The 23339-nt window shown below is 38.2% G+C and overlaps 1 protein-coding gene across 1 annotated transcript in view; it reads right to left on the reverse strand.

Annotated features, from left to right (window-relative positions):
- LOC116323537 (contactin-associated protein-like 4) overlaps nt 1-21124 on the reverse strand; it is a 77681-nt gene extending 56557 nt beyond the window's left edge. The window contains exons 1-2 of the mRNA XM_039621616.1: nt 20853-21124; nt 3547-3657 (exon numbers count right to left, since the gene is read on the reverse strand). Coding sequence (XP_039477550.1) covers nt 3547-3657; nt 20853-20937 — 196 coding nt within the window. The 5' untranslated portion in view covers nt 20938-21124. The remainder of the gene's footprint in view (nt 1-3546; nt 3658-20852) is intronic.
- Nucleotides 21125-23339: the final 2215 nt, after the last annotated feature.

A 23339-nucleotide genomic window follows, 5' to 3' on the forward strand; every position in this document is an offset into this window, starting at 1 on the left:
AAATCAGCTGTATCTGTCTGTGCATGTGTATATACCAATCAATATAAGTAAGGCCCTATGGTGGTTTACATATTTCCCTAACAAGTGAAAGTTCACTGACTTGGGGGTGCATCACGAAGGATATCCAGAGTAAAAATCTGCCAAATCAAATATGTGGAGCTATATTAAGTACCATAGAGTGGCACAGTACACGTGTACAGGTAAAATGAGTGCTCTCATTTAGAAATGGTAGTTTCTTGTTTGCACAAAATCTGATCCACATCATTAGCTTCAGTTTCATTTTTATTCCATCTTCATCTCCTTGGTGATATTTTTTCAGCCGTGTGGAAAAAAAGAAAAACTAACTGATGTTATTCAGATGTAGTTAATCTTCTTTCAGAAGCAACACATCTTCTGTTATGCAGATCAAACTCGGATCCGTAAACAAACGGAACAGGTTGACAGAAGTGGAGAAACACAGTGGGTGTGTTTGCTCACAGCTTTTGCCATCAAACACACCGAGGAAACAGCAACCTGCAGGCTGCGCTTCCTGCTGTCTTTTAGGTGGTGAAAATCATTCACATCCTGAGCTGTGTCAAAGACAAAGACATCAAATTTCCTTTTTGATTTATGTCTCTGGTTTGAGTGTAAAGCAGCCAAATGATGGTGAATGATACACCAAAAAGTCTTCCCAGTGGCCACGTAGCCACACATTCAGTTGTTGACCTCTATCTTGTAATTTGTTTGCAAAATATTCTCTTTGCAGATTAGTCAAATCAGAAGGTGTCAGTTGATGTGAATCCAGCTGAAATGGGTCTTTAATGTTGCGTGCTGCGCCATGAGACGCGCTGCTGCAACATCACAGCAGAAACAAAGGAGAGTTTCCCTCTACATCTGCTCAACATCTGTCATCTGGAGAGTGAAAAAATGACAATGATGCAGCAATAATTTATTGATGTTAAACTAATAAATTTTATATTTGAATACTTGTGAGTATAGCAGAGGGAGGGATAGAATAGTTAAACTATTGTAACACTCTTTGGCTTAACTACATCACCAAACTTGCATGTTACCTTTGAGCCTGTTTCCTGAGATGACGAGTATGATGTCATGAAAAGCTTTAATTTAAAACAACAAAATGTTGGTAAATGCGTATGAGATGTCAGGATCCCGGGGTTCTGAAGTGCATACATCTGGTATAAAGACAGCTACCACTGAGGTGTGTTCAGGAAATTCGCTCAATGCACCAGTGGAATTAAAGAAGCACAGAATGACGATGTTTATCTACAATAAAATCTATACATATGTGTGTGGAGGATACAAAAGTTATCACTTGGTCAGAGTGGAAAGGATTTCCATAGCTGGTTACATTTTGCATCCATGTCCCAATTCTGGCCAAATAACAGTATTTAATAAGCTGGAAAAGTTATTGATTTGAATAATCAAATAAATAAATAAATTATTGCATCCACTCTATTTTTCATCATGGGGTTCCAGTGGTGAGTCACAGGAATATGAAAAGGTTTCAGAAGCATTCAAATCCATTATTTGATTTTTATTAGCCTTAAGAAATATATAATATCTTTGACACAATAGGAGAACGCTCCATGAATCTATTTTAGAGGACCGCACCTTCTATTTTAAAACTCTTGCAAGCACAGGATTCCTTTTATACTAGAAGGCACCGGTGAAAGCACAGACTGAAATATGAGCATTGAAATATGTCACTTAAAAATACTTCTTCAAAAAGAGGGGAGGAATATACTAAATTCCTAATATATGAAGTTTCCTATACATGTGTAACTCAGTCTCATATAGTTTTATGTTCAGTTTATGTTACTGTTTTTCTTTGTTTTGTATTTTTACTTTAGTATTCTTGGGTTTTTGAATTCCTTTTATTTTGCATCAAGTCCATCATCATTCTGTGTTTAGTCTTTAGGATTTGTAGTTTTTAGTTCTCACTACTTTGTATTTTATTTTCTGTTAGTGTTCAGTTATATTTAAGCCTTTGTGCTTTAGTTTATTCCAAGCTTGTATATGTTTATATCTTATCAAGCTGTTGTCTCTATGTTACATGTTTATATGTTATGTTACTTCCCGTCTTATTTTGATAGTCATTTGTCTTTTGTTCCTTACTTGTACTTGCCCATGTCTCATTTTCAGACTTGGTTCAGCTGTGTCTTGTTCCCCTGGTGTTTCCACTCTGCCCTAATTAACTTAGTGTATAAATAGCCATATTCTTCCCCTGACCTCTGTTAGATTGTTTGTGTTCCTTGCTTGTTGTCGTCGTCGTCCCACATGTGTGTAGGATGACTTTTGATTCTGCTGTTTATATTTATTTTTTGGATTTGTGATGAACTTCTATACTCTAGCTAAATTAGGTTTAGGTTGTTTATTAAATTTTGCCTTGAAACCTCTTAATTTTTGTCCCTTTTCCACCACTTACAACATTGGTTATACTCTAGTCCACTCATTTCTAACTTCTAGCCTATACATAATAATTTGTTATTATTAGCTTATTCTCAAAGCTCCCAGTGAAGTTATTCAGTTGAGTTTAAAAACCACAGTGAGAGTACTAACAGGGATGAGGGAGAGAGATCATATTTCTCCTAAATGTCAAAGCCAAATTTAATTTGTGAGTAGAAGGGATTCAAACTCTTGAATGATCAGCCCATAATATATAGTCATAGTACATTATAATAGAACACTTCATTCTCAAACTGCAGGCTTACTTGCAGGTCCTGGAGTTTCCAAAAGTAAAATGGGAGGCTGAACTTTTAGCTATTTGTCTTTTCTGCTTTGAAAACCATTCCTAGTTTGAGTTCAGGAAATTAGGCCTAAAACTTCTTGATGAAGTTTATAGTTAGGGCTGGGTCAGGCTGCGATAGACTTCGGGGGACTCTCAACGAGCACTTATCCACTACTGCCGTGTTTTTTTTTTTGTTTTTTTGTTTTTTTGTTTTTTTTTTTAGCTCTGCATGCAGTCTCTGCCACAACTGCATGTCATTACCTTTTGTCTACTCTGTCCTGTACAGAGGCATTGCTTTTCTTTCTTTTCTTTACCCCCTAAGCCTCCAGTGTGTGGGAGGGAGATGACTGCTGCTCCTTGAGCCTCGGTTATTTCACAGCTATCTTGCTCTCAAGCATCACGCTGTTCTTGTGCATGAAGGACTGTTAAATCATTGGCATTAACTTTCTAATATTGTAGGTGTTAGGGGGCTTCTTTACCATAATATAAAGTGTTTGTGAATCTATTCTATGTAGAAAAACTAAACTTTAGTTTAGCTAGCTTCTTAACAACAGCTACTTGTTATGCCCTCCAATTTCATACTGAGAGTTGTACATGGGTTGCTGAAACACAGCAGTGGATGAAGTAGCTAAAATCTGCAGAGTCGTTCATATCCCAGTTTCACACTTTCGCTGATTAAGTGTTAATATGAAAAGTAATGCCTACCTTGTGCCCTAAGTACAACACTTAGGGGAATCACTGTGGAAAGCTAATGGAGTTTGATTTATTGATCAAAAAACATCTCAGCCAAGACAAATGAAGTAATTACTGTTACTCACCTTCTCTCCGGTTCAGCTTGGCAAAGCCGGGTCCATGGCTGCTGGATAACTGTGATGAGCTCCTAAACGATGATGGTGGCAGGTTGGATACTAGCGGACTGTGACACACCTCTGAGAATCACAGGACACAGAGAACACATAATTTAAAACAATAGGTGGGCATACACCTCGTCATTGTTGCAAATGTTTAACAATAATAGAGCCTAATGTTCATGATTATTGGGCTTTAAATTAGCTGTGTAGTGTTCTTGCCATCTGACAAAACACATCCATTTAACATAATGGCCAGCGGTGGAGTGGATCAGTGATGTCAGGTGAGGCTACTCATACTGTCTAATTCTTATTGACTGTATTAGATTGATGCTGAGTGTGATACAATACAACATTTAGCCTTTCTTTCAATTTACAGACTCAGCAGCATCTTTGAACTTTCCCAGTGGCTCCAAGGTTTACATGAATATAAATAATTACATTTTTTCATTCATTTTAATAACCACTGCAAGCATAAGTTCAAGGCAACATTTTGCCAGTTATAAGCAATGAGGAAAAGAAATATGCAATTTTTGTTTTTTGCATTCATGTCTGATAAACAGTTATTTAACAAGCTAAAATGTTCAGTAATCCACTGAAGTGACTTGAGGATTGGACTTCAGCTAAATCCTTCTTCTGCTAGATGATCTTTGTGGCCGGGAGCCAAATATCTTAGAGAGCTTGGAGAGAGATATCTCTTGGCGAGATTATATAAATGAAGCATCTTAAGCTTTGTTTAGTCAAGATTTAATCAGACTTGGCCTTCCTGCTTTGATATTGGATTTCTGCCTGTTCTTGGAAGTTACACAGAAAGTTTGACTTTGCTTTCTCTTTCATCATTTTAATTGTGTTTAAACAACACGGTACAGAGATTTTTACAGTGTAAAAAGTAAAGCATTAAAAAATAAGTACAAATTGCTCTGAATTATAAACAAAAGTACTGGCATGCAAAGGATAAAAATGACCGGAAGCTAAATACAATTGAACTTTTTGATAAAGCGTAATAGGCATTTGTGTGTTTATACCGTTTAAAAATTATTTGCATAAAATGGTTTGTGTGTGTGGGTTTTTTTTTTTTTTTTTTTTTTTTTAAGATTCTGCTCTGAAAGATCCACATCAGCATCTGTGCACTTCATCTCCAAACAAAAGCACCTGTTTCTGGCAGCTGATAAAGGGGAACAACTTAAAGAGAATGCATAATTATAAAAATCTACTAATGTCTCCTTGATACTTGAAAGGACTTCCACAATTGTCTACAGTCAGCTGTATACAAATGAATCTTTTGAAGTTGGATTGCTGATTTAAAACGATACATGATCGGTTCCTGTTCCTATGACAATTGATGTTTTGCAATATATTTTTAGTTTTGCACCCCACCCCTTCCTGAATGAAAGTGCCATCTAGTCTATCTTTTCAATTAACAACTGAGAGAGGTGAAGCTGACAGCTGCATTTTTCATCCCTTTTCAATGTATATGAAAAAGACACTTATAGTCTGGACTTGAAGGTGTAAACAGATCTTCCCTCTGTGAAACACCGAAAATTAAAACCTTATACATGTTTAGGCATACCGGGGTGTTTGTGCCATTGCCTACCTTATGTAACACTGCAAAACTGATAGAAAACAAAATACCTATTTAGATTTCCAGGAATGCCAAGGTTGGAAATTAATATGAAAGAGAGGAATAATGTACTATTTGTGGCTTTGTGTGTCTAAAATTATGCAAATATAAGAAATAAAGTTTTCATGAGTAAGAAATCATTTGATTCTTTAAGCAGAGAAGTTATTACGTAGTCGGTTTCCATTTCTGTGTTGCTGTCAAAGCTAATTTTGAATACAAGGTGTCCTTTAGCGGCAGTGTGTAGTCGAGAATAGTGGGATGGATAGCTCACTTCCAACTAGTCACATATGGATCATACGTCATGCTTTCCTGATTTTTTTTTTTTTTTTTTTTTTTTTTTTTTTTTTTCAAACATTTATTTAAGTTAAACCTGACCAAGTAGTTTTAGCTAGTTTTAGGTAAAAAAGAAAAGAAAAAAAAAAAAGAAACTTGCAACACAAACGTCCAAACAGGACATTAACCCCACCACCGTGCTAACTTCCAAATGCAGACTTTGTGCCTTAAAACACAACTGTTTTAATTTCTCAGGAAACATATTGCTGCATTAAGTGCATCAAGGACTAAAAGCAAATAGGCAGTATGTGATGATGCAGGACGACTAGGTGTTGGTTGTATTTCCAGCAAACATGCGTGATAAAGATATATTAATTCAAAACTGCAATAATAATAAACAGTATCTTTGAATATATTGTTCGAACTCCTATGAAACATTATAGTACAAGATATTTCAGGCATTCTTGAATGTCATCATTTTAGTAATTTAAAATATATTTGAAATTTCTCGTGTCCATTTAAAGAGAACTTGGAGACCTTGTTCTTATTTATTTTGTTCAGAGTGTCCAGTTATTCATTCATTTACATATTTGAAATGCAGCTTTTTGTGTGTTGGAATTAAAGACCTTCACTGAGTTCACCTATGCACGTTTAGCAACAGAAAGCACAGGATAAAGCCATAGGCTGAGGAGTGCAATGCTTCTGAAACTGGACCACATTTCCTGGTTCCACTTCTTGAAAAGGGTGACCACCAATACAGAGGCACTATCCCTAACTTCTATCTGATGCTGCAGACGTGTGTCAGTCAGCTTTAAGAAACCCAAAGCAAAGCTTTGTCACTTTTTGACTACTTCAGTGACCTCGGCCACCCTGATAAGCAAGTCATCCCCATCGTCCCCTACTCTGCTTCCACTTTGAGGATCTCCTCAATTCCTCTCACACTCTTTAAAGTATTCTTTCCAACGACTGACTATAACCTCAGTTAAGGTCAGCAACACTCTGTCCCCACTGTATACACTTTGAAAAGGAGGTTGCTTGGCCTTCCGCAGATACCTGACGGTTTCTCAGAAGTTCCTTGATGCTGGCTAAAAGTCTTGCGTGATGGCCTAGCCAAACTCCTCCTACATCCAAGTTTTTGCTTCACGTACTACAAGAACCTCACTCCAACTGTCCTTCTTGTACCTGTCAGCTGCCTCCAGAGTGTCACAAGCTAACTAAGCTCAATAGAACTACTTCTTCTGCTTGTTTCACACTCTCATGTATATGAAGCTAAACCTGTGGATTGATAGAGGCTGTAATTTTTCCAAATTGGATTCTACTGGTTGTAATACCTTTTAAGGGCTTCTCTTAAGAAAACTTAAGTTTAACTAACTTTAACTATTAGGTCTGCACTCACTCAATCACAACATTTTATAGGTCCAGTAGCTCGTATTGTTAGCTGTGAAGCTGCATAGACAATCACAGAATTGTGCATAATTAATTAAGCTGGATCTGAACACTTACTGCTTACTCAACTGGAGCTCAGTTAAGACATAAAACAGAGACCACACAATTCTCTGGTACTCATTCTGTTTGCTCCATGTTGCTTTTTTTGGTCATTTTTTTCCAGATTTAGGTTTCCAGCCTTAGCATATTTTTAAGACCATGTAGAAGCAGACAGTGTAGGCTCTCAGCGGACTGGGTGTTAGGGCTACTAATGGAGTGCTAGCTTGACAGCCCTCAGCCTAAATAGTGATATTGTGAATCATTAGCCTTGACAGCTCTTATATTCAAAACTCCTGTGACTTTGAGAGCGCTATAAAAAGAGAAGCCCTCCCAGTGCTCTGCATGCCCATGGCATGTATGAAATAAATGTATATCCAAAAGAATGAACTTTACACACATTCTCTCATGCATCCTGTCATCGTGTTGTCTCACCAAATAGAGTCCACTTTACTCTGTCAGTGAAATAGCAGAAACATTCATGAGTGTGTTCACCTAAATGTACCCTTTCAAATAAAGCTGTAAAAAGGCCAAAAGAATGTTTAATCCTCCAAGAAATTGTAAGTGCTTTTTGCAAATACAACAGGTTGTGTTTCAGTAATACACACCAGGAAGTTGTTTCCATTAGCAGGGTAAGAGTTCTGTAGCATGACCACAAACAATAACACCTGTGCTTTTTTACTGCCATTGGAGTTATTAAAGTTTTGGTGTAACATAAGGACATCGAGAGAGAGAGAGCTGTCCACTCACCTTTACATTTTTTTTAAATCACAGGATACCAAAAGTATACAAGGAAAAAGCAAAATATTTCTGGGGATAACATTTAATCATTTGACATATTATTTATTTCGGATTTTGTGATGCCAGGCTGTCTTGCATTGCTTAGGGGCAGATGTTGAAGAATTACTAGATGATAAATTATTATACAGATAATAGTGGAGTCTTTGGATCACTGTGAATTATGTGCAACCAGAGACCATTTTGCAGTGACATCACACCGGCAGCATTACCCATCACCATGTTTATATTTCTATTTGTGAGCACCTAGGGACTACTTGTATTGACAAATCTGTCCAAAGTGAGAGAGACAGACTTCTAAACACCTGTTGGAGTACTTAAATCCATCCTTGTGGTACTTCCCACTACAGTTGGGATCAGGACCACATTTTTTAATGATGGCGCGCGCACACAGACCTAATTAAGTAAGTGTGTCTTCAGTTGTGTTTTAATTTAAAATAAGCTTCGTAATGTCACGTTTTTGCTAGTATATAGGTAGCAGATTGGGGCATCTCATGGGGGAGATCTCTCTTCTGCTCTGACTTGCCTGCCTTCATTCCAACATGTATCTCTAGCTTGAGAAAGGAACCTGCCTATCGAATAGCTCCTGAGCTGCGACTGAATGCTAAAAAAAAATGTTTCCAGTCCTGCCTGTCATAAACACCCCTGGCATGCTGGTATTGTTTGAAACGGATGCTTATCCACTCAAAAACTGCTGGTCAGTAGCTCAGTTCACTGTCAAACACAGTATCCAGTCATAGTTTACAAAATATTAATGGAAGCGTATTACATTATGTTTGTTTTCTTTTAAAAGAGGCAACATGAGTAGATTTATTTTCAAATACATAACAATGAAACATAATGTCTTAATGCTGATGTTAAGTAGAGCTAGATTTGAGGCTGCGTATTGTGTTAGACTGTGTTACATTGCTGTTGCTGTTGATCGTGTAACACCTTCAGAAATACAATCACTGCTTGCTGACGCAAATTTCAGCTTAGCCAATCATATGGCTGTATGCAGCTCAAAGCATGTAGGCATGCAGACATGTTCAAGACCACCTACTGAAGTTCAAACCGAGCATCTAGGAAAGAAAGGTGATTTTTACGACTTTAAATATGACATAGTTATTTGTGACAGATGTGCTCTGTGTATTTCAGAAACTGCTGTTATTTTCCTACACAACCATCTCTTGGGTTTACAAAGAATCCCGTCAGAGGCAATACTCTGGATGAAAATGACTTGTTGATTCCAGAAGTGAGAGGAGAATGCGCAGACTGCTTCAAACTGACAGAAATGCAACAGAAAATCAAATGATAATTGTTGTATCCAACGTATGCAAAAAAGCATGTTTGAATGTACAACGCATCAAACACTGAAGCAGATGGCCTACAGCAGCAGAAGACCACACTGGGTTGCATTCCTGACAGGAAACTGAGGCTACAATTCACACGGGCTCCCCAAAACTGGATGCTTGGAAAAATGCTGCCTGATCAGATCAGTTCAGATGGCAGGATCAGAATTTAGTGTAAACAGCATGGATCTATGTATCACTGTAGTGGTAAAATGGTGGGGAGAATATTTTCTTGGTATACTTAAGTACCAGTTGGGTATCGTTTTAATGAGTACTGTTACTTAACCACGTCCATCCCTTTATGACCACAGTGTACCCATCTTCTGCTCCCAGCAGGATAACACTTAATCTAACTCAGACTGTCTTAAACTGTCTTCTTGAACATGAGAGTGAGTTCACTGTACTCAAATGGTTTTCACTGTCACCAGTAGAGCAATTTTAGAATGTGCTGGACTGCGAGAATTGCATTATGGTTGTGCAGCCGACAAATCTGTGGCAGCTGTGGGATGTGTCATATCGATATGGACATAATAACATGTCCATGTTGACGTGTAGAATAAAGCCAACCAGAGTTCTTTGAGTTTGGGAAGATGTTTCACCACTCATCCTAGACACGTCTTCAAATCTAAAAAAATATGAACCACAATCACTGAGAAATTTTCGCAGTGCATTCTTTAAGGGCAACAGATAAAAATAAGTTCACAGAGACAATGTTTTTCTTTAGTATGCAAATATGAGCTTCTGGAAATTCTTGGTTACAAATAAAATAAAACAGAGACCAGAGAGAAATCAAAGAAGAAAAAGGAAAAGAAATATGTAGTTCATGTCCTCTCTAGAAATGTGCTACGCATTAAATCTCCACTGGGCTCCTGCACTGAGCAGAAACTGTGGCTTCCTCCCCTGGTGGGAGGGCCTGACCCCTGTGTATGGTGCAGAATTCTAACAATATCGAAGTATCTTTGTGCTCATTGCAGGAATATTTAGGGAACAAGACAGGTAGAAGTCTTTCATGCTGCTGCAAAACCTTGTGTTCGCTCATGCATGTCCTAGGTACAATCCCTGCCACATTCGCATATAATTTAGGCCAAGGGCAAAGAAAAAAGTAGCAGCTCGGTGAAGCATATTTTCTGACCAAATTTAGATTCAATAAGATTTTGGCAGCATATCAAGAGAGCTGTATACATTACGAAAATGTTTTCAAGTGAGAAACAGACCTTTTCTTGAGATGTGCTGGTGACCGTAATCCTTTGATTACCAGAAGAGCAATACTCTGCATACATGTTTAACTTTCCTCCCATCTGCAGTGACAGAAAACTGAAACCGCCGGTGCTGCAGTGCTGGAAAGGTTACAGAATATGGCAAAACAATGCAAAACGTCACAGACTTCAATTACTGACGAAATATTGGACTCCCAACTGCTCACGTAGTGCGGCATAGAAATCAAAAGGAACATACTAAAATAACAAAAACAATTCATTAGTGCATTGCTGGCAGAGCTTGTTGATGGTTTCTGTTTAGCATTTTTGAAATTCTGAATATTCAGCTCATCACATTAAGTCTATCATTTATTGAAATAACTGGGAGCTACTAGTTAATGATATATGCGTGAACGGGAACCCTTTTTTGACACAGCATGACATTTTTATTATCTATTTCCCATCTGAGGAAATAACCGAGAGGCAAATTCCAAAAACTGGATTTTACCAGCAGATACATTTACACTAAATTTACAACAGTGCAGACAGGACAGCGTGGACTTCACTTAAGCTGTTGCTACACACCTGAAGCCATTTGATCTTTGTACATTTGTACTTTAAAAACAGATTGAGTGCATAACTTATATGTCAGTTACACCAACTGCCTTAACCTCCATATTTCACTCCATACTTCATTATGGCTTCATGCTACTGCCTCTACCCCGAGGAGTTTATAGAACTATCAACAAAAGATTTTATTTTACAGCGTTCATCAGCATTTCTTTCTTGTGTCTCACTGTATTGCTTCCTGAACTAGTAATGCACAAGTAGATTAGTCCATAGGTATACTAATGATCAGCACTTTTATACTTGGCAGGGATTCATCGTTACACACAAACACATTTTTAGTAAGGCCTTCTGACACAGGAGAGGATATAAGACTAGTGTTGGGAAAACATACTTCAAAACTTGATAATATTAAGTCATTTCCTACTTTTGGGATAAACTAAGTATATCCCATGTTTTTTAAACCAATCCTCAAAGGGTTAATGCTTATTTTGGTTTCCACTGACCTTTTCCTGGTCATGTTGTTCTTAACAAAGTGCACAATATATGTTAGTAGAGATTTAAAACTTTAAAATTTCATTCAATAAGATTCAATGTCTGAAGGTTCACTTAATTTTTTAAGCATGTGAACACAATGTAAACATGTGAATAGACAAAGGCAGGAAAAACAACAACAAAAGGAACAAGCACAAGGAGAATCTTTGGAATATACACTCACCAATCAAAGCTAGTACCAGTTTGGACCCAACTTTGCCTTCATAACTACTTTAACTTTCCATGGCATAGATTCAACAAGGTGCTGGAAACATTACTCTGAGAGTTTGGTTCATATTGACATGATAGCATTGCACATTTGCTGCAGAATTCTTGGCTGAGCATCCATGATGCAAATCTCCGGTTCTGCCACATCCCCATAGCGCGACGTGCTCTATTGAATTCAGATGTGGCGACTGTCCAAATTTAGTGACCTGTGCACATTATAGCCTTAGTTTCCTTTTCTTAGTTGACAGGAGTGGCATTCGCTGTGGTCTTCTGCAGCTGCTGTGGCCCTTCAGGGTTCGACATGTTGTGCATTTAGAGATAATCTTCTGCACACCTTTGTAACAGTGGTTATTTGAGTTGATGCTGGCCTCTTATCAGCTTGTCAGTCTGGCTATTCTGCTCTGATCTTTGGCATCAGCATGGCATTTTGGCTCAGAACTGCTGCTCACTGGATATCTTTTCATTTCTAGAGCATCATTAGCAATTTCTGAAATACTCAAACCAGTCTGTCTGGCACCAGCAACAATTTCACATTCAAAGTCACTTAAATCATATTTCTTCAACCATCTTGATGCTCGGTTTGAACGTTCACCAGCAGCTGAACAGGTGCACCAGACAAAGGGACCGGGTAGTGTACCTTTATCATTAAAATTAAACGGGCTGTAACAAGCAGTGACACCAGAACTAGAATTAATACTACAACTGACACTATACACTAAAAAGCAAAAACAAAAGGGACACGAGGAAAAGGTAAACATGGAAACCAGAAGTCAACAAATACACCAAAAACCAAACAACATGACAGGATGCAACGTTAATGCAACAATAATTGTTATATCTTCTTTTATTTATGAAGAAAAATTCAATTTTGCATGTATTTGTAATTATTTAAATGTTGCTGAGAAATCTTATTTTCTACACATTAAACTTGAACTGAATTAGGTTACTGATCATATTCTTATATGATTTTTCCTAAATGAAACAATGTTTGCTACTCATTATCTCATCTCAGACAGATGCATTTATAACCATGGCTGCCTGTGCCTCTGACAGATTTTATGATTATTACAAACAATTCTCTGCTTGCTTCTGGAAGTGGGATTAGTATGCATGAGAGGGAAGGATGAAAACAATTCAAATGAGATGATGCTAGATTTTAATCAGTGAGAAATATTTATGTCACCAGCTAATTATTGTTATGTAAAATGCACAAGTTTTAGCCTATTCATAATTTGGGGTCACATTAGTTACAGTAGGAGTTTTCTCAGCTGTGTGGTGTAGATTTTTGTCTTTGAATGTCTGCCAGCTGCTGGGATGCTATTCTCAAACTGATCATATAGTGAAGCAACATAAGATGAACGGAACTGAGAAAGTTTCTGAAAAAGTACTCTGCAGGTGCACGCTCATCTTTCTCTGCTATTTCTTCAGCCTCATTTACAGAATCGTTAAATTGCTTGTCAGATATATATTTCTCTTACATCTCAAACTTTTAGCTTTGACTCAGCTTTATCCCGAGGTGTTCAATATGAGATTATGTCTTGGCATTTCAACCGCTCTCACATTTGCCACGATGCTGCATCTAATCTAATTACAGTGGCAGCTCTGAGTGTGGTAAGTTGCAGATGATGATTTGCAGTCTAAAGGAATGTGAGGATGACAAAGCATACATGTGGCAAGCTAAATTATTTCTGAATTATGAATACATTACGTTGTCCCTGTTCTTCGTAAAATATGCATGTTAGAGATGACATTCAGCTGTCAGCGACATCCATTAAATCCACCTGAAGTTAATGCATTACAGTCAGGGCAGGTGTAATAAATGACCGGTAAACAATGTACGGTACGTGCAGAATAAATACGTACAACACCAAACACAGAAGGAATACTGCATGCTTACTAATTAAAACTAACAAGTAGAAGTATTATAACAGTACATTATAAATAATAAATTATGACCCAGAAGTACTGTAGAAAGGCTTTTATGTAACTGAGGAGTTCCACCTTCTATTTTTTATGAAGAAATGCATGTAGGTACAACATGTCTATCAGCTAATGAGAGAGATACAGTGCATGAGCTCAGCCTTGGAGCAGAATGTCACAGCTGCGTTGGTACAAGGGTAGTGTTTTTACAGAATAAGCTCAAAAACTGTGAAAATCTTGTTTTTGGGGTCATGTTGTCAGGGTGTGACTTGGCAGAATAGAAATAGAGCTTTGTAACATGGGGTTATTGTTTGGGGTTAACCCAATTTCTTTTTTTTCTAATCCTAACCACAAGCTTAACAAAGAGCAAGTTAAACAAACAAAAAGCAGCTTCTCTTTTTGTTTTGTTTTTTAAATATAATATGGAGGCCTACCTATTTACCCTTCAACAATGTTTTCAGCGAGACTTTATAATATAAAAATATCACAAAACTATCATGGTCCAGAAAACAAAGCCAGTGCCCTTGGAGAAAGGATTTGTACTCACGGACACTCTTCCAATCTTCTTATGAGAACTTTTCTGTTTTCTGCTGTCTTCATTAACATGTCTAATAACCTTTTGTGCAAAGATTGATTTTACATCCAAATTAAATAAGAATGCACTGAATCTCCTTTTCTTGTTCTAAATGTCACATGATGAGTCTGGATATTTGATTTCACACAAATTTGATGCAAGATGGCCTTCCTGACACACATCCCTCCCCTACTGGGAGAATATTTACAAGAATTACAAGAATATTTGCTTGTAAGCTGAATGTATTAACCATGACACTATGAAGCCACTCCGCTCAAAGCTAATGATGGGATTTTAAATCTGGCTAATCAAACTTTTGAGATCCTTGAGAGTTTTAGAAATCTGAAAATAATGCATCTGGCCCTGAGTTAGGTTTAACATCACTTTATTCTTCTAGTATGTTGAGATTATCACACTTTGCTCAAGTGATTCTTTACAGCAAGGTTTAAATCTTCAACCAGTAAATTGAAGTTCTCTTCTTATACAAACTAGGACCCACAACAATGCGGTGACCGGACAGAATGATCTTAGCAGAGTTTGACAGATTCTTGGACCAGCTACACATGATCTACAGTGATGACAGGACCCTGTGATAAATGAGCGTGTGTTTAGGGAGCCAAAGATTCAGGGGCATTGGCCTTGAGCAAATATCAGTGTGTCACAAACTCAGATGGATGGACCTCACAGCACTGTCAGTTTTATCACTTAACTACTTGTCTCTGGGTTAATAAATCCTGATTCTTGACTGACAGCTCCAAGTTTACTCTGATGGCTGCCGTCGCCGTAACGTAGCCTTGACTTCATCAACTCACATTCATGACTCGCCTTCTCCGAACACACATTTTCATAAATGACACTAAAGAAGAAATATGACAAGGGGTTCTCCTTAGCTTCCTCTCACTTTTCTCATCTCTGCTGTCACAAACCAGTGTCTCATGAATCATTCATCACCATCACATCAAAGGCGTAAAGAAATGCACAACACTTTCCTCACTAATGAAATTTGCAGGTTTATGTTTATATCAAAACAGTGAAAAGTAAAAATTTAATCTGGATATTCTATGTGAAATGGACAGTCTGAAATCAAATCTTGAAGGAAAATCACATATCCAGGATTTCATTAATTACCACTTTGTCTAGTGTAAATGTCTTTAAAACTCATTCAAAAAAAAATCCCTAGTTTTGAATCTGAGCTGAACTTTCACACTCATATTCACACCTACAGCCAATTTGGCATCAAAGTTAATGTAATGTCTGTGTCTTTGTACTGTAGGAAGAAGTCATGGTATCTATCCAGCACCCCCACAGGCGCAGGGAGAACGTCAACATTCACAGCAATGGGGGACAGCCGGGCTGTAGATTCAAACCCAGGACCTTCTGGCTGTGATGCCACATTGCTAATCAATATCTTGATGTGTTGGACCTATGATGTACTGGTCATCATCCCAGGGTGTTATTTGATACCCATTCTGGGAACTCATCAGCTTACATCTATCTGAGGACTAGGGTGGGAAATTAACATCATAAAATGTGAAAATGTAACATCCAGTGACAAAATAATTACTTCTGATTTTCATTTTATGAATGGAATATACTAACCACTTAAATAATTTACCGGAATTTGGCTTGTGGCAGGTGCTAATTTACCCAGCTCATGCAATTTTCAACCAGATTTAATCGTCTTGAGAGTACTGAATGGATTTTATTTTCCAAAATGTGTTTAAAAAAACAGACACACACTCGATATTGCTGCAAAGTTTTCTGTTAAAATCAGTTTTTCATATTTGAACATTAGAATATGTTAGCAGCACATAAATATGCTGTGTCAGAAAATCCATCTTCAGTCTGTTTGTGACCAAAAGACAACCTGGAAGCAAGAAATGAAGAGAATGTGGGCTGGACCAAACTGTACTTCCTCTTGTGGCCACTTGAGGCTGGCTCCAAAAGTGAGTCAATCCTCATACACTAACTATTAGTGCAACTTGAAACAAGGCGACATTTTGAGGAAATAACTCAAAATTTCGAGTTAGCTCACTGATGCGGTCACTACCCAGTTGACATCATTTATGGAGCTTCCTAATTTTCTAATGGCTAACAAATGTATATTAAACATGAATACATTGCTGCTATGCTGATATTAACAACAACAATCATTTGTAAAACCCCGCAGAGAGTACTCAGCAGTCTATTCATTTATGGCCAGCAGCTTTAGCACTGGTAGCTTAGCTGAAGCATCAATGGTAAATTTTCACCTCCTGCTTCCAGGTAACAAGGAAATGACAGCTTCCTGACTGGCAGAGCTCACTCTGAGAGTGATTGCAGATTAGATGGTGATGTATGAAATGAGTTCTCTTGTTCATACTATCCTCAGGTTATTTTAATTTATTTAATAGAAAAGCAATATTTGGTTTTCCTGTATCGATACAATATTGCCAAGCAAAAATATCTCAGTAGTATGCTATATCAAGTGCTGCAGGAACCTCGTGTCCTGTGTGGCAGCTAATTTATTGTGTTAAAATAGAAGGTGGCTGAAATACTTCTACTCTTCATGGAAGGTTCACATAGCAGTTTCACTTTAATATGACTGTTTCAGCTCCTGCAATTTAAGTTCAATTTGCTTTTGTTTTTTAAATTATGTACATATATTGTCCTTATTTCTTCTACTGGCATAATATCCATGCTTGAGATTAATGTCAGTCTTCTGTAAGCTTTAGCCTCCGTGCCTTTGAACATGTTTAAGTTTATTAGGCTGAACTATCCGCAGTTTTTTGTTTTTTACCCTGTCTGAAAATAAGGTGATCTATATAAGGTCATTGGAAACTTTTTTGGTTCTATTGTGTTTTCCCCAGAATCTCCACAAGTGCCTGCACAACATCAACTATAAAAGGAAACTGAATTTAAAGAAGACAACACTTTTTACGAGATGCAGCACCTACTGCCACTTAAGTACCGTATATATGTTTCAGTTTGGAAACCTCTCTTCTTGGTGATTAGTATGTGTGAAAGACTGGTGATTCATGCATTATGTAAACATTTTTTAGCCATCATGTGTGCATTCACAGGCAGATCTCTTATTAGCATTCCTTTGCTCTGCTTTCATCATGTTCACACATCCTCTTGTCAGAGGATGCACACGTTTCACACATCAGCGCATACATGCTCCTACGCACAGACACACAGGTTGGAAGAGAAGTGGTATTATCTGTCATTAGGCCCTGGGTGAAACACACATTTCACAGAGTCCAAAATCAGCTGAGTGAAGAGATAATGATCCCATGTTGGACTTTAGACACGGAAAAGAGGTGTGAGGGATGTTTTTCTCTCTCTTCGTCTACTTGTCTCTAAAGTCTTGTGTGAACAGACACAGCAGTCTGGACGCGCGCTTTGTCTCATCATTAGCGGTCTGTGTTTGTCAGCATGTGTATTTGGAGGAACGTTGTGTAGATAATTGGAGGAGATAAGTAGTTCTGTGCATTCAGCTGGATGTGCCAGGTTCACACAACCTATGCGGGACAATTTTGGAGTGGAAAAATGTGTCTTTGAAGCGCGGTGTTACGGAGGAAGGCTGTGGTTGAAAAAGAACCTAAGCTTTTAATTTTATGGATGACAGAGAAATAAATAAATAAAGCATACTCGTGGTAGGATCATAGCTATAGTAATAACTTCATCATTATGCAGCAATACAATGGAAAATTTTTTGCTCAAAAATTTTCTTATATATACTCTAGGGAAGGATCATGGGTTGGCTTTCTTAAGCACTCTAAGGTTACCTTTGCTGTCATTGTTAAAAAATTCACTCTCGTTGGTTACGGCAGACTTATAACCTGTGAGTAAAAAGAACCACTTTGACTGTTGGTTTGAAATGAGAAACAAACGGTTATTGAAAGTTGGATGTGAATTTAATGCATGCCTCATATGTAACGAGAAGAGGAGTCATTTTTATTTTACAGTGGCCTGTGGAGACAAGGAAAATGTGTTTAGGTGAGTAATTTTTCAGATATTTAGTTAAGTGGCCTTTTATCATCCAAACAAGATGTCGTTTTATCTGTAGTCAAAAATGAACCACAGTTGTCTTTCTTCAGGTGAGACTAGGGAGACTTGGAACAGGATATCTAGTCACGCTGGTCTGTGAATGATTCTGATAAGATGTTAACAGTTAGGTGCAGTGTTAGTGAGATATTAGCTATATCAGCTTCATCTTTCCTTCTTCCTCAGAGCTTTCGTTATCAGCTGTCTTTACTTTGCTGTTCCTACAGCCACGACTTCATTAGGGAGCTTGGTGATCCTGGACAAATCCCACCACTAAATTGCATCTGCGCTTTCTGTGATCTGCAGAAAATAACCGTACAAACAGTCAAAGGCACCAACTGAGCAGCTGTTTTAGTTCATCAGGAGCAAATTACAAACAGATTGTGAACACAAATTGATTGAAACACACTGGAGGGAAAAAAAAGTTCTTCATTGTGGTTCTTTGGTCCAGAGACATGACTTAAATTTCTAAACTATTCCTCAGTCAATGTGCATCAGCGTACACAGCCCTAAAACCCTAAGAATGTTAAAACTGGACACTTATGTTAATTCTTAATACATTAAATTTCCAGTGCTTGTATGTCCATTGTTAGCATTGTTAGCAAAGCTTCCATGTGTGCAAACCATCACAAAGTTGCACCACACAGGTAGCGATTACAGTTTTTTGCATCACTATGAAGCTGACAATTAGTTACTAACGCACATTCCAGGTTCCAGTTGCCTAGGTAACCCTTTAATGCTATTCTGTCATATGTCAATCTCTCGTATCTTGTGCTCTTATTTTAGTTACTTTAATTGCTCGCCTCAAAGTTGGGGATAGAATGTCACTGATCTTCATCCATGTTGGGTCATCATGCCAGTTCCACACAACACTTCCCATGTGGGCACACTTTAACACCCACTTTTTTTTACTGGTATCCTTTGGAATTCATAAGATGGGGATATGGCTAATATCAAAGTACTTCCTGCAACGTTAATGAGCTGATTATAACCTGAGATAATTTATGTATTCTCTTGAAATCTTTATTGGCACTCACTAATCAGAACACCTGCTGTTGTTGATGTTGGGCCTTTTCTTTCATTAGAAGTCTTCATAGGGCAAACCGGTTGCCCATCACAGACCTGTCTGAAGCCTGAATTGTCATGTCACAGAAATGTTTGTCCAGCCATCCACCTGCTGCTTCTCCCAAAAGAACATTGCTGCTTCAGTACTTCTGGGAGAAGCAGCGGGTGGACGGCAGGGTCACTGTGACCAGCTGCAGAAACAGAAGCATCTGCCCTCTTGTGACGGTTTTACCTCCTTTGTTCACTCTGACAAATAGCTTGAGTCAGACCTTGCCTATGGCACTGGCTCAGCACTAACACAAAGTCAAATAAAATGTGGAGAGAGGTCTGGGCATTGGAGATTATTAAGTGGATGATGTACTGTATGTTTGCTTTCTGAGAGTGCAGAAATGGGTTACAAGTATGCCTTATTGATTTGAGAGAGACCACTGCATTTTCTTTTGTTTTAGTTATAGTTTCTGATAGGCACTTTGCTCAGTCCAAACCATTTCCTCCAAGGCAGAGAAATCTCTTTATCTCTTTTTTTCACTCTTTCAAAGTCAATAATATCAGCACATCTCCGTGTCCAGCGGCTGTTGTCTGTCAAGGGGAATATATGCCTGACGTAGTAATATCTACCATTTATCTGGCTGTCCAATGCTGCCTCCACTGAATGAAGCCTGTGCTGCTTTCTAAAAAGCTTAATAAATCGTATTTGTTCAGGCATGTTGACTCAAAATACAGTTTAATACGGCATCACCTCTAGGAGAGGAGAAATTTACCCACTTCATTCCACTGTGTTAGCAGCTTTGTCACTGATACGCCAGTGTGTGGCACATGCAAACAACTCAGATGTAAAGTGATCCCTCTGTTAACATTTCCATCAAAACAGTGTGTGATCTGGATCCCAGTGGTGTAGTGGGATTATGTGACACAAGCATTTTGGGATATATTTCACTTTGTGAGGGCGGGATACTTTGATTCATGCATACAGTTGATATTTTATGCTTTGCTAAATCATCAGTAATTATCCTTCAAAAGTTCCAAATCAGAAGAAACACGTGGCAAGTGATTTAAAACAAAAAAGGGAGAAATAAATCAAAAGAAACCTCTTACTGCAAAAGAATTTGCAAAACACAAACTGGGAGAAAAAGATGAATATTGTAAGTTTTTAGTCAGTTTTCAGAAACAAACAGGCCTTTTTTCTCTGTATCACACTCTGAGCATTTTGATATCTATATGCCACTAAGAGGAAATAAATGATGAATTATTAAAGTAAAAAACAACAACTTATTTTATCATTTTTCCCTGGTTCACAATGTTCATGCTTCTAAAGTATGCAGCTTCACTGGAGCAGGTGCCTTGCTCAAGGGCAACTGCTTAATAAGGTTTGGGAGAAGAAATTGTTTCTTGTTTGCTTTTTCCACTCCCATGCTTCATGCACTGGTTCCCAGTGCCTCCTTTTAACCAAAACAAAATCAATGAAAAGATTAGAGTGCATTTTCCCAAATCCAGATATTGTTTTTGTAAAAAGCATGTAGAACAGAAAAGTTAGTTTTTATGGATGACACAGAATGCAAAATTTCTGAGAGCTCAAAAACTCCAACCCCAAGGCAAATGAGCTACTTGTATTAATGCAAACTGAAAAACAACTTTACATGACATCTCATTCTACTCACCAGCTTTCACTGCCCCATACAAGCTGAATAATATAAGGGCGACATGTGCATTAATTCCCAGGACTGTTTTACTCCAGAGATCCATGACGAAGTGAAGCGATGCTGAAGAAAAGCACGGGGAAGGAGGGAGACAGTCTGCCTCTCCACTCCTCTTTACTTCAGTCCTTCAGACTCTCTCACTCCCCAGATCCCTGATGAATTTTTTTGCTTCTGCGTCTAACGTGCTTACCAACATCCGCCTGGCTCCAAAGAGATAGCACCAGAAGCAAGGCTGCTCTCTGTTTGGCTGCACTCTGCAGAATGAGGGGAAAGAAGTAAGTGAGTGAGAGAGACACACACAGTCAGAGAGAGAGAGAGAGAGAGAGAGAGAGCGAAAGAGAAAAAGAGAGAGAGAGGAGTGAGAAAGCTTTCATTATGTCACAGCGCCAAAGCAAAGTACTTTAGTCATTAAGAGGACTTAAAGAAATTGTAGTGTGCTCGAATCCTTTGGTGGAAAACTGTGGAAAACCCACTGCAGGCTGGGCTATTGTGTTCCAGCAACATTTGAGAAAAAGAGTCATCTAAGGTCCCATTAGGCTCGGGGCTCCTGCTCACGGTCTGTTTGTCATCGTCTAATCCAACAGTTCAGGTCCAGTGGTCAGTGACGGGATCCCCAGCACAGTTACTCAGTCACTGCAAATCAGCTAAAGCAGCACAGTGAGGGATGATACAGGAATTTAAAGGATGACTTCAAATTAAAGGTCTGATTCTCAGCGCTGTTACTTTAATCTTTACTCTGAGCGAAAACTAGATCCAGAATCTGTCCCGAAAATATTTTAATGGCAATAAATGCAACATACGCACAATAAACTGTTTAAAATAAGGTCAATGCACAAAACTATAAGCAGTTTGAATGCACAAGTTAATCACCATCTGTATTATTTTCCAAGTATTTTAGTCAATCAGCTTTAATCAATGAAGAATGATAACCTGTGACGAGTTTACGCCCTCTTGTAATCACATCTAAAGATTTTAGCACTGCACTGGCTTTGGTTTGACAGCATAAATTCCCGCTGGCAATGAGTGCTTCATAGCATGAAAACATAAGTCCTTTTAATTTGGTCTGAAGTTGTAATTTGCAAGTATTTATATACACTAGTCCGAACTCCTCCAACGTCCAGAACAATTTATTCTCTGCTCATGGAAGCTAGAAATCCAAATCTAGGCTTAAAATTTTCTTCATCTCTATTTTCATTCGATTCATTCGAGTCCAAACATGGGAACATCTAAACTCCAACCAATTATAAACAGATATAAATATTTAATGTTTCTAAAATGTATATGGCAATATGGCAACACCTTTAAAACACTAATAAAAAAAACTGCCAAATCGAAACAATGATCTTGGTTTGTGACAGAAAGCCTCAGGTATTGTTTTTTTTCTTCTCGCCACCTCCAGTCTTTGTACTCAAACAAAAAGACAAGAAAAACAGGGCTGATAAAACACCACCTGTCTAAAAAATACTCTTTATTGTCCACTCGAAAAGTCAGACATTGCTGCGCAGTCATCTGTCATTTGAAACCAACACATAATGAGGAGGTGAGAGAAGTAATTTCTCTGTCTAAATTGGGTTTTCACACGTTAATGTGAATACTGTGTAAATATCTCACTTCTTCTGAATGAAGAAGTAGATAATACGGCGGTCTTTGCGGCATTATCACAGTTAATATAACTATTCCTGGATCACGTCGCTGTGCTTGTTTTATCTGCCATGATGACTTACCATGCAGCCACTCAGGAATGTGAGAGAGGCTTTTCAGGAGCAGGGAGGCAGGCTGCATATGAATGAGTAAGCACTGTGACAGAGAAACTAGAGATACGGGCTGAAGCTGCCTGCATCTTATTGAAGTGTAATTTTAGTTTTAAACGTTTCTGAAAGTGAGAAGCAGAAACCCACTCTCATCCTGTGGTGCACAAAGAACATGCACTGGGTATTTTGAGTATTTATACATCAGCATGAAGGTCATAATCAGAATTACATTTATTGCCAAGTTTTTATACAAACAGAGAATTTGTCTTGGTGTCGTGCAAAGAGTGGTACAGAAATGGAATATCCAGTTGTGGTCAGATGTTTACATAAATTGGAATCGGAAGGTTGCCAGTTCGAGCCCCAGCTCCGACAGTCTCGGCCGTTGTGTCCTTGGACAAGACACTTCACCTGTTGCCTACTGGTGGTGGTCTTTGCCAGAAAAAAACAACAGCATTCGTTCTGATTGACCAAAACACTCAGAACAGAGAAAGTCCAACAAACTCGGTGAACATGCAAGACAGAAAAGAGATTTAAGTTGGGTTAAAATTGAGAGGATAAGAGGAAAGTTAGGAAATTGGTTAGGCTGTTCAAGAATAATCCAAGGCTCAAGCCTGCCATGCACTGGAAATTGTTGTAAAACGAGCATCACTGTCCACAGTGAGGCAAGTTGTAGATGGACTGAGAGGGTGGAAACCAA

Source organism: Oreochromis aureus, linkage group 13 (genome assembly GCF_013358895.1).
Source record: "Oreochromis aureus strain Israel breed Guangdong linkage group 13, ZZ_aureus, whole genome shotgun sequence".
In the NCBI taxonomy this organism is placed as follows: domain Eukaryota; kingdom Metazoa; phylum Chordata; class Actinopteri; order Cichliformes; family Cichlidae; genus Oreochromis; species Oreochromis aureus.